The sequence below is a fragment of the Ylistrum balloti genome, unplaced genomic scaffold, assembly GCF_031769215.1.
Source record: "Ylistrum balloti isolate Yb309-2 unplaced genomic scaffold, AGI_CSIRO_Ybal_v1 Utg370346, whole genome shotgun sequence".
Classification (NCBI taxonomy): domain Eukaryota; kingdom Metazoa; phylum Mollusca; class Bivalvia; order Pectinida; family Pectinidae; genus Ylistrum; species Ylistrum balloti.
Genome location: NW_026782248.1, coordinates 455 through 11966, shown reverse-complemented (window position 1 = coordinate 11966; position 11512 = coordinate 455). Strand labels below are relative to the sequence as shown.

The window sequence follows — 11512 nt, the reverse complement described above, 5'->3', positions numbered from 1 at the left end:
TGCATATTCGTAAGAAATTCAGACGAATCCGCTATCAGAAAACTAAATACAGAACCTTTTAAAACTCGTTTTTGTATTTTTTATTTGATCAGATAAAATATAAAGAGGTAGCATTATGAAGAATAATCGTGAACGAGGGGGTGGGGGGCTTAAATTTAAGCACAATATTTTTTATTTGCACTTGAAAAACTGATCTGGTTACGTAGGCTATATATACAACAGATGGCAAATGGCACAAAATCGTTGAAAAATATGGACACAATGGTATTTGAGCAAATAAATCACAAAACACAATCTTGTGTCTGCCTTGCTTCATGACATGACGGAATCATAATACTAGCGGGATATGTCATTTAAATAGTTGTTTAATATGATTAAAAGTGGAGTTTCCGGTTCCAGAGGACAACACTTAAAACTACCATGCCTCATCTGGAATGGTGAGCCAGTCAACGTAAATACATTGCACTGCAAGAAGAATTTCATAGAATGAGATATACATGAACTGAATGTTAAAATATAAGATTGAACATATTATTAAACAAACGTAAACATTCGGTATGTATACATCATTGTATATTTCCGATGAAAGCATTTCTCAGCTTGCTTTTCGTCATTTGTTGATTTTATTCCGTCTGGTTAATCTGAAAAAGAATGCATTTGTAAAACGTCAACAGTTAGCATATGAAAATTTCCGACGATTTGAAAGTTTCTGGGGTTGTAAGTTACACTTAAGCTTGTAATAAATAAGTGATACCATCTTTAGAGTAAATCTAATATCAATATCTAATTCATCTGCTGCAAACTGCTTACGAATTACTGCTTGAAAGTCATAAAAATAAAAATTACATTTAAATTTAAATGTAGCAATAACAGTAATGTGTAATGTAATGAATAAACATGAATTCGACCCTGAACAAATCTTAGTCATTGAACAACAGATGTGGAAATTCAGAAAATAGAGAACTGATGTATTATTAATTCAAATGAGTATTAAATTTGAGAATAAAGTATTGAAATCAGTATATCCATTACCTCTGCGATGCATTGAGTGACCACTTGTCGGAAATGTCGCACCAGCATCTGAATTGTCTGGTCAGCCGCCGTCCAGGGGTTCATAACCGTGTTCTTTAGGAAGACAAGAACGTCCGCTGTTTCTTTTGATACCTTGGAGAAAACAAATACAATCATATCCATCACAGAAGAGCTTTCCGTGCTAATTTATTACGTAAATTCTTGATATCCATCTAGTAAACCAAATCAGAAGATTCGCACACAAACTTTCATGATCACTTGCCTGAAACATCATATTGTGCCATTTTTTTTTTATCTCTTAAACATTGTTTTAGCTATACCTTGAATCTCAGGACAGAAAAATAAATCTTTTCGAAATAACTATTTTTAAATCCCTAAAACATACCCCAAGACGTTCTTTAAAATTTCCCAATATCGTGCTACATTCTTTCTGGGAAAGTCTCGATTTTGTCAGGAACAGTGGCACGTCACAAACACTTCTTTGTTTGGGATCTGTGTGTGACAGTCTGTTGAATACGGCCATGTTTAGACGGTTACATTTGACGACACACGCGTTACCCTTGACATTAACAGCGAAGGCATTGACGAATAAATCAGGACCTATCTCCGAAAGGAAATCCATCGCCTCGATATCCTGGCGTTAAACAAAATAAACTATTTCAATATCATACAAAATAACAGTCATGTTACTTAGAACGTAGGATATATTAACACCATTTACATGTCATTACAGTGAGTTCGCACTATGAATAATTTAGAACACCTGTTATCCACATGCGCTGTCTATATGACCATGACTATTGCGACGGGATAGAATCTTCTTCTCCCAACCAATAACTCTGAATTTCACTCTTGATCTCCGTTAACTTATCTCATGATACCATTTCAAAACTACACTAGTAATCAGCATTACACATACCAGAACTATATCCTCATAAGATGAATGTAGAATTCTTTTACGGATAAATTTCATCGCTTTTTCCTCATCATAAGCCTCCGGAATCGGGATCAAAGGAACACAAACAAATTCGTCATCAGGATTGGCTGCTGTTAGCCATGCGCAGTAGAACAGTTTGGCGCCGAGGATTGACTGTCCTAGAATTCGTCCATATCCAGAACTGTGCAGACCGATCACCTGCAAACATTTTCCATCATACTATTGCTAGTTATTTAGTACATTAAATGTTTGTTTAGAGAAGGGGTTGGGAGCGCTTAGATTGTAGGTGGTGGGTAACACGACCGAAAGTCATATACCTTCTTTTCGTATTTTTTCATTGTAAGTTCGATAATGACTCTCACTCAAACACAACCGCGATATTTAATTTATTGGAATAATTCAAAAACCCAGTTTTAGATACAATTAAGCTAAATTTGGATTAAAACTGCATCAACATCTCACTCGTCAGTATTGCTAAGAGAACAAAATCTAGATTGGGGCATGATGCAGTAGACCTAAACCTATATTGCATATTTAGTTTTTTTTTTTATATATATTATTGAATATTATATCTATATTTTATCTTATATTTTCATTGTTATATTTTTTACCATTTGCAAATTGTAAAACCAAACTGCAAAGTTGTTATTGTTCTGGTTTTATTTGATGCAAGGAAAGAGAATATTTATTTCTATTATATAGTTCAATTTCCTGGAATGGGGTAGAAACTTTTACTTGTCTTTTAATGGTGCCAGTTTAAATGTAACTCTTTGTCTAATTGTGTGTTCTATTAATATAACTCAGCTGTAGAATATAAATTCATATCTAAGACACAACTAGGCACATCATTTCTCAAAAATTGAAATAAATACAACACTGTTATAGTTAAATTAAGATTTTCCAGAGCCAATGTTATAAGTAATATTATTCAACAAATCATTCAGGAACATAACTTTGCTGGACAGTCTGAAGTATCAAATTGTTCAAAAAATAGCTGTTCATGACCTCTTCCGCTAGTGGTCAGTAATATGAAGGAATAGTATGTTGTATTTATTTAAAAAAGAGAAACGAATTTCCAAAATTCATTAAATTACCACGCAAGTAGACTGATCTCTTACAGCATGTAGTCCGTTGTTATACGTGTTTGTATTAAATCTAGCTGTGATTTAACTACACATTCAAAACAAAACAAATTTGAGCCGTACATATTGCACTTCTGGTGTCCATAAATTTAACCAGTTGTAAGTGGGTCAGTAAATGTAACTGGTAAAATTGATTTGAATGCAGAAACAGATAAGCCAGTGGTTTCAGCATCGCAAATAGCATTGCTGTTGTTAAAGCATTCGTTGTGCTTGTAATTAAATAATTTTTGTGCTATAATATTTCACACGTACATTTCCTGATATATCAAGAACGTGCCAAGTTCTTGAATAATGCTCAAATAGTAAGGTGACCTAATGGACAAGACATTGTGTACTATTTTGTACCCTTAGGGCGCATAAAGGATTGGCAAACTTAAAGCGCGAAAGTTAGTCTTTCAATATCAAGGATAAAAAATGGATAAGCGAATGAATGGCGTAAACTCATTTCAACTCAAAACGTCGTATTGTGCAGGCATTTTATACAGTATAAGGTAGCACAGATTGACCACCTATACTATTTAAAAGACATTAAGTCCTTCCGGCTTTTTAATTCCTTTGCGGAATAAAAAACTCCCTGTAAAGTACGCTTCCAGAATTGTACTAGGTGCTGCAATATTTTACCAGACGGAAACTTTTGCGCAGAGTTTACCACATGGATAGCGCTATTACGATATCGTGTTTCTGCTCAATGGGGATAATATTGTGGATGGTTACAGAACAACAATATTAATTATAAAGATTTGATTGATGAAAACTTACAAAAGCATTTATTGAAATGATATCGTATAACGTTATCTTCAGCTTTTGATTTTCTGGCATGTTTGTATGTTAGGTTTAGCACGAGTTTTATATTTATTCAGTTAACATAGTTTAAAGCCCGCCATAAATTACCTTGTGAGCCAGGTAGACACCAGCCGCCGCTGCCCCTGGTTTCGAAGTCTCGAGTCCATAACAATTACTATCCGTATAACCCGTGCCATGCAGCATATCAGTAGCAAAAGCCAAGGCTGACTTCATTTGTCCGTTCCTTCAGAGAAACAATTTTTTGTACATAGGTTTATTCTTAATTTCACTTTTCAATGATATTGATATTCATGTCGTTTAACTCTATAGCGATTAACCGTCATTTTCATGCACGATTTAATAAAGGAGACAACAAAGTATGGATGTTTTGGTATTTTAGATGAAGTCATAAGAGAAGGAGACCGAACTTCAGTTGCAAATCAGCCATGTTGATATATCTCTCATATGTAAATACTCTCTTAAATCATTCTGTTCGTAGGTTGTGAACTGCACCTATGTTTCAATGCATAATCATTCTTTCTAAACGGTCGTTTTCACGAATGTCTCCCTTGATACCGTCTCACGTTTTGGCCATTAGTTCGCATTTAATGAGGCTCTGTCCATTGACCGTGTCATCCATGACTCCCTTAAAATTATCGCTACTATTTCTGGTAATGACTGGTTTACCCGTTGTCAGTATGTAACCGAGTGGGGAGTCCTGCTGGAGGCCTTCGACAGTATACTTTAGTTTAATTGCTGTATGAAACAGGTTTAAGTTCCGCTCTATCATTCGGAAGTTTACAATAACATTTCGTACAAACACGCGCACTCGGAGGGTGGTCTAGCTCAGTATTGTTCTAAGGGAAATATGCCTTTCAAAGAGTGCTTTTACTCATTCAGTTACAATACGAGACAGTGCCCTTGGCAAACACTTAGTTAAAACAAAATCCGTGCGCACATCGCATGTGCAAACATACATATATGTTGATACCTTGCAATCATAAGAAAGGAGCACACAGTCACTTATTGTTAGGTAGGACAATTTGGGGACGATAGCCCAACCGATGCTACACGGATAGTTTTGTTATACGGAATTTCGCTTTGAATAACGAAAAAATCTCGTGCTCTTATGAACAAGGAGAAAGATAACAATTACTCATATACTGTTTCAGTGACGTATGTAAATTGCGACCGTATTTTAACAAATTCCATAGATCATGTAACATGGTATATTATATCTTACCGGTAACAAATACCTCCAGCCGGATAGGGACAATATCCTGTCTTGTGAGGATCAATGGTTACTGTATCTACATCCTTTAAGCAGGATATCTGTTTGCAGACGTAATTACTGATAGGAAAGGCTGGCAACAAGTGGTCTTTCTCCTCTGGCTTTCTCATCAGGGTCGCGAAATAACCACCCCAGGCTCCATCAGCTAACAGGTAGAAATTTAGGCCTTGAAACACGTTGATTGGAATTGTTATTTTAAAAACAGAAAACTAGCAAAAAATCCCGCATCCAAACAATTTCACAAGTTCTCTCTTCGTTATTAATTTGTCAATGAGATAATTCATAATATTAATATTTTTCATAGTAATTCATGTTACTTTTTTCCTATACTCTGCTCTCAATTTCAGAATCTCTTCAACAGGATCCACAGCTCCGTGCTCTGTCGTGCCGATTACACAGATCAAGGCAATAATCGGGACCTTCTTCACTAAACATTCTTCTAGACGTTTCCGCAGAGCTGAAATGAAATTATATAGTCGTTCATTAATCATTTGAGTTTTTTAGAAAATTTTATATTTCTTATGACTGCCATATGATTCTGTTGAAATGATAGCGAAATGGCTATTATTATGCTCCAAACTGGCCCAATGCAACTCAAGGTTGTAAGAATGTTTGTCATTTATGGCAAAATTTTACTGCAACTGCTTCAGCATCCGACTGTCTAAGAATTTGCATGGTCGATGGGTAGACAACTTGACCATCCATAACAGGCTGAAACGCCATGGAATGTGTGCGAGGAGGCCTTACGCATGAACCGTCTTTAGGCGACGACGTCGCACCAACCTTGACTAGCCTCGGCGACAATGACGATGGCCCTTCCAGATGTGGAACACTTTTTCACTGATAAGTAGGGTTTGTTTGATGTACGAAGATGGGACAAAGCTAGTATGGCGACAACAGAAAGAATTCTTCCCAGACGCTTGTTGGGGGGTAGAATGGTGATCTTGGGCGGCATATCGAACTTGATTAAGTCATTGTAAAAGGCAATTTAAAAACAATGCGGTATCGCGATAGAAGATCCACAACTGGGATGTCCTAGGAAAATGAGTACGGCCTCCAACTTACAGGAACTGGCGAGAAGGGAAACGCCATCCCAGCTAACATCATTAGACGATATACAAGCTCTATGCACCGGCGGTGGTCACAACCTAATAAATACGTTATTAGAGACATTACCACCACATTTCTGGTACTTCACACAAACTCTCCGAATTATAATGGATCAAGTCGTGCAGTCGGAAGAACTCGACAAATCCTTTGTAAGCCATACTGTACCTTGAATTAAGTTCGAATATTGAATTCGTTGCACAAGGGAGATTATTTCAAAACAACGTCGATAAAAATACTTTAATAAAAATAATAGCAGGACCAGCCATGTGGTGTTACTGTCTCCAGGTTATAATATCTTCGTGGAATGACATATATCTGTCGACACATTTCTCATAATGATCTTGGTTTTTGAGGATGTTACGTCATAATTACATTTCTATCAACATATCAGTACATGTAATGCACTACAACAAGCGGCTGAATCGTTCTTGATTCCCGTCTTTATATGACATTGGGAAATGCAAAACAACAACTGACCTACAACATATGATTTATCGTAGCAAAGAAAAAAGTCCTTACTTGTTTATATCACCTTGAAAATAAGTGTGGTCTTTGCTTGTCAGACGCTCAATTTCTTGTGGTAAATATATGACGTCATCAAGTTTAAGGTTCAGAAGATCCCATGTTGAGCAGGATATCAACTTCTGTTTTCTATCCAATCTGGGAATATACACCCTTAGATCCTTTACATCTGCTAAAGTTGGTTCTTCCCGAATAGCTTTTTGGACTGCCAAAGGGAAGAACTTTACATTTCTGGATGCCCATAAAGCTTCAATATTGGCAGACGATCCACCACTTGTGATATATCCTCTTGGACCTTGTGACACGTCAAAGCCAATCAAGTCACACAATTGTTTCCCAACCTCCTTTTCCAGTTGTATCGTCACTGGACCACTCTCTCCACACGCATTGTTTGCATTTGTCATCCAGGCAGACAGAAATCCTAATTTGGCTGGTATCGTTGTTTTAGAGACCATATGACCCTGTTAATATATGGAAAACTCATGATTTATGTAGCGCTCGGCACCCTCAAAAAATAAAATTCAGAATTCATTGATGAGTCATATAGCTTATTGTGACAACACGTAAGATAATTAACTGACGTAACACATCCACAGATAACAATGATTCGTAACAATAAAAACTCTAGAAGAAAGATCAGATAGATATGACTTCAAGTTTGACATCCACAACACTTGTCCGAAAAATCGATCAAGTGATAAAAAAGATACCAGATTTGTTTCCATTCGAACTGTCATAAATGTGTCATTTAAGCCTTCCCATATCTCATATGTACTGACCAAGTGCCTGTAGTAGGCTTATTATGAAACCACAAATTCGTATGATTCATGGTAATTTAAAAGGATATTTACAATACATTTCTTGATTGAAATTGCGCCTTGACATTTAATGGAGGAAATAATTGTCATATTATGGTCATATAACTTTTAATTTCTCATAATATTTATATTTCGTACTTAATGTTTAACTTAAATGATTGTTTCTTATTTTCTTTGACCGTTTAAGTTGACGTTAATTTTACCTGGTACCGGACACTGGAGTACGGAATGGATTCAGCCAATGTCTCATTCAGAAACTTCAGTTCCACCTTCAGTTTAGCCATTTCATCTCTATAAATTGCTGAAGATTTCACCTCAGGGGTAATAAGTAATGGATCTTCTGGAATGTATTTTCGTGGTTTGATATTTTGTTGAAGTGTATTCAAAGCTAATTCAAGAAATTCCCTCTCATTTTCACCTGACGTCCCTATAAACCAAGATCCTAGTTTTTTCCACTGAGAGCCGCATACATCTGCATCAATTCTGTTTTCCCAAATGGCATTTTCAAACCCATTGCAATACGCCATATTGCAATATGTCCTTAATAAAGACAAGAACGAGCGGTTAGAACAAGTTAAATGAAAAACGAAGGCACTGACAAGAGCAACAAGCTGTGACTGATGCTATTCAAGTCAATTGTGTATATATACATACATATATGTATATATTAATATCTCTGACTGAATATTTGAAATTCCGGGTCAAAACTAATTAATAACCAGTTGATCTGGAATCTCGAGAATAAAAACAACAACGATATCGAAAAGGTAAACAAAATGAGATGAAATGAATGGAGACTATCAAATCGGCAAACCCGATGTTAGAAACTGGTATTCACCTATATGAACGGATACAGCACAATCGGAAAACGTCACATTTGTTCACAACGTCCACAGTGTGTAAGCCACGTTGTGAGACCGTTACTTTTCAAACATTTACGTCACGTTCGTCACGGATGTTGCAACAAGGGTGTTGTCACCGGGGCGAAGTAACTCACACTTGGCAAAATTTAGGTTCAGGTGTCTTTATTAGCATCCTATTTACGAAAGAAAAAAACTACAAAAACAAATATACATACTTGCAATAACTTCCGAAACGGACTCGACCTGTCGCGAATGCAAATGATACGCAACCTTACACTCGACATTGTCAACCTACCAGGCTTCTGAATGGCGACGGAATTCTTTACGATATAAGGGAATCGTGACATAAACAGGTGTGGGAACGCAATAAGCATGTGATGCGAGGTGTTAAATTGCAGAGTTGCATTCCTGTTGTTGTCAATGTCACGTCGGACCAGTTCTGCTACATACCATACATTCCAGAGGACATATACAGTCATGTAAACAATACCCCATGCATGCACAGTTACTTCACATACACGTAAACAGAATACATACACGTAAACAGATATACTAAATATATACATATAACCATAAGCACTGTAGGGACTCCTGGGTGACCACTCCAAGCTTAAAAGATTGTACAGGACAACCTTTGATTGTAATCCCTGATATAACAACAGCTTCTATGGCTTCACCAACTTAACAGGCATTATCCCCACATTAGGGATGTACCGGGTAGTCAACACCATACAATCTGTGAATGAAACTCCACATTTAAAGTATCAAAAATAATCAAAATTTCCTGAATAGTATCTTACACAAAAATTCCACCCTAGGTCCCTCATTAATGAGCTGTGACATAACCCACTCTCTGTCCGGGATTTTAAAGGTTTTTTCTGGACGTACTTTCCACTCCGGACCCCTAGGAGACTCCACAACCCAACCAAGCTCAGAACCATGATCATCCCTAAGGGATACTGCAGAGGCAGTTCTGAATTCATCAGCAACTCTGTTAACTGGCCTTGAGCTTCTGTTTTTTTTTTTTTTTTTTATAAGCTCTAGGGCCGTTTAGAGGGGAAATCAGACATGGGGAATAATATATCGCTCACTACAACTAACAAATGAACTAGTACTGCTCAAATATGAATCAGAGACAGTATGGGTACTTGGCTTGTTTATTTTTTGGATCGACTAACAGGAGCTGTGAGGGCTTTGTTACTCGTCTGCTCCTCTACTTCATCAATGGGCGGTGTCGTAAATGGAAACAACATATTCCGGAGCAGTGTACGAAGGGGACCAGTTCCCTTCTCACTTCGCATCTTATAGATAGTTATCTTATCATCTCTGTTTCCCTTCCTATGTGGATCATGCTTCCATCTGCCAGCTAGTTTGTGTTTCCCTTGGAAACCCACTTTTCTGGACCAGCATCTGATCACCCTAACTCAATGGTACACTCCCTAACCTTCGTATCATGCCTAGCCTTGTTTTGTCAGGCTGTTATTGACTTCGTTAGCTGCAGCATGGTATGTATACTCCCCCCATCCCCTTGCTGTCTGTAGCAACACCTAGAAAGCCATCTACAGCAAGCCGGATGTGCCAACTAAACATCAGAAAGTGGGGACGTGGAGGAACCATGGATGGGACATACGACTTCCAATCCACTTTTTTCATCTACAACTGTGGCAAGCATGTCAAGGAGAGTATGATTGAACCTCTCTGTAAAACGATTTTCCCAAGGGGTGGTATAGAATTGTTCTAGGTTTCTTAACCCCTGCGAACTTACAAGGTTTCTTTAACATCTTGGTTTCGGAGTCACGACCCTGGTCGCTTTGTTGCTTCTCTGGGTACTCATAATGAACATTTAAGTTCTTGTAGAGAACTTTGGTGACTCACCTCATCGTGGACACCGTATAAAGCTTAGGCCCTGTGAGCTGTTGGTACTAACATCTGCTTGGCCCGAGTACCATCTACCGTAACTGTCATTTAAAGAACTCCTTGGTTCAAAGAAATGCACCAACGCTCCTTAAGATACTTGCGTACCGAAAACAATATGTTTGATTAAACTTTCTTGTTGAACAAAACGTTACACACATACGTTTTAGGGATGTTATATGAACAAATCCTGCAAACTTTAGATATTTCTCTACATGTTGTGTATAATAGCAAGGAATTGATGATTCTATTTACTTAAATATACTTGTTACAATCCAAATGATTGTGCAGCATTATGAGAAGGGTTTCTCTTATGTGAATCTATATTTAGTGAACGTATTTGAGATTTTATATAAAAATCAATATTTTGTTAACGAAAAGTACTTCCTCTCTTATGTAATGATATATACAGCAAAAATGTACATGTAGCATCAAGTACCCTCAGAGAGGCGTAAAGCTATTAAAAGAGATATCTTTACCTTTTGTCCTCTTTCCCCACGAACGTTTTGTCCTTCTTGATAGGTTTGGCTTCGAGTTGAATGTAAGCCCAGGGGAGAAAGTTTATGTGATGAAGTCTAACGACAGTTTAAGAGCACGATATTCATGTATAATATCATACACCTCGCACAGTTTACTGACAATCACGAAATTTTGTTTCTCTAGGCAGATTATGATTGGGATCAGATTTGTGCAAAATCAGAACCATAATCCAAACTTATATTCAGAAAACAAAATGAATATTAACACGGCGATCACTGAAAAAAGTGCATGTATGTGTTCCTAAAGTGAAATTTGGCTGGACATAATACCTTTACATAGACCAAACTTTTAATCATTTTGAGAATCAAATCAAAATTTTGAAACAAATTAGAACACAAATCCTCTGAGAAGTAACCATAAACATTAGCATCATGACAGCCTGATTCATTCGTTATACAAAATGCTTTTCACATGTGTGCCTTTGGTACAATCTTCAAGCTTGCAGGTTTAGTGTAGACATTTAGTCCCAGAGGTTTGCCGTGATGTTTTAATTCATTCAAATATTTGCACGGTTCAGAATATCCACATGTACTTAACGTTTTTCTTAAATTATCTAATGG

General features: G+C 37.0%; 1 protein-coding gene across 1 annotated transcript; it reads right to left on the bottom strand.

Annotated features, from left to right (window-relative positions):
• Positions 1-623: 623 nt before the first annotated feature.
• On the bottom strand, positions 624-8162 carry LOC132553753 (L-tyrosine decarboxylase-like). The gene is made up of 11 exons (XM_060218026.1): positions 7839-8162; positions 6815-7278; positions 6379-6460; positions 5969-6146; positions 5505-5642; positions 5138-5354; positions 4003-4138; positions 1952-2167; positions 1418-1666; positions 1033-1164; positions 624-641 (listed from the first exon to the last, which is right to left on the bottom strand). Exons 1-11 carry the CDS (start codon positions 8160-8162, stop codon positions 624-626), a joined length of 2154 nt encoding a protein of 717 aa, XP_060074009.1.
• Positions 8163-11512: the final 3350 nt, after the last annotated feature.

Bases quoted from the DNA above. Each gene is read 5' to 3' on its own strand.
- LOC132553753 (XM_060218026.1), bottom strand. From the start codon at position 8,162: ATGGCGTATTGCAATGGGTTTGAAAATGCCATTTGGGAAAACAGAATT. The intron at 6,147-6,378 runs GTACCAGAAATG...GACTTAATCAAG, and splicing joins ATTCGGAGAGTTTGTGTGAA to TTCGATATGCCGCCCAAGAT. The intron at 5,355-5,504 runs AAGTAACATGAA...TCAACGTGTTTC, and splicing joins GAGAGCAGAGTATAGGAAAA to AAGGCCTAAATTTCTACCTG.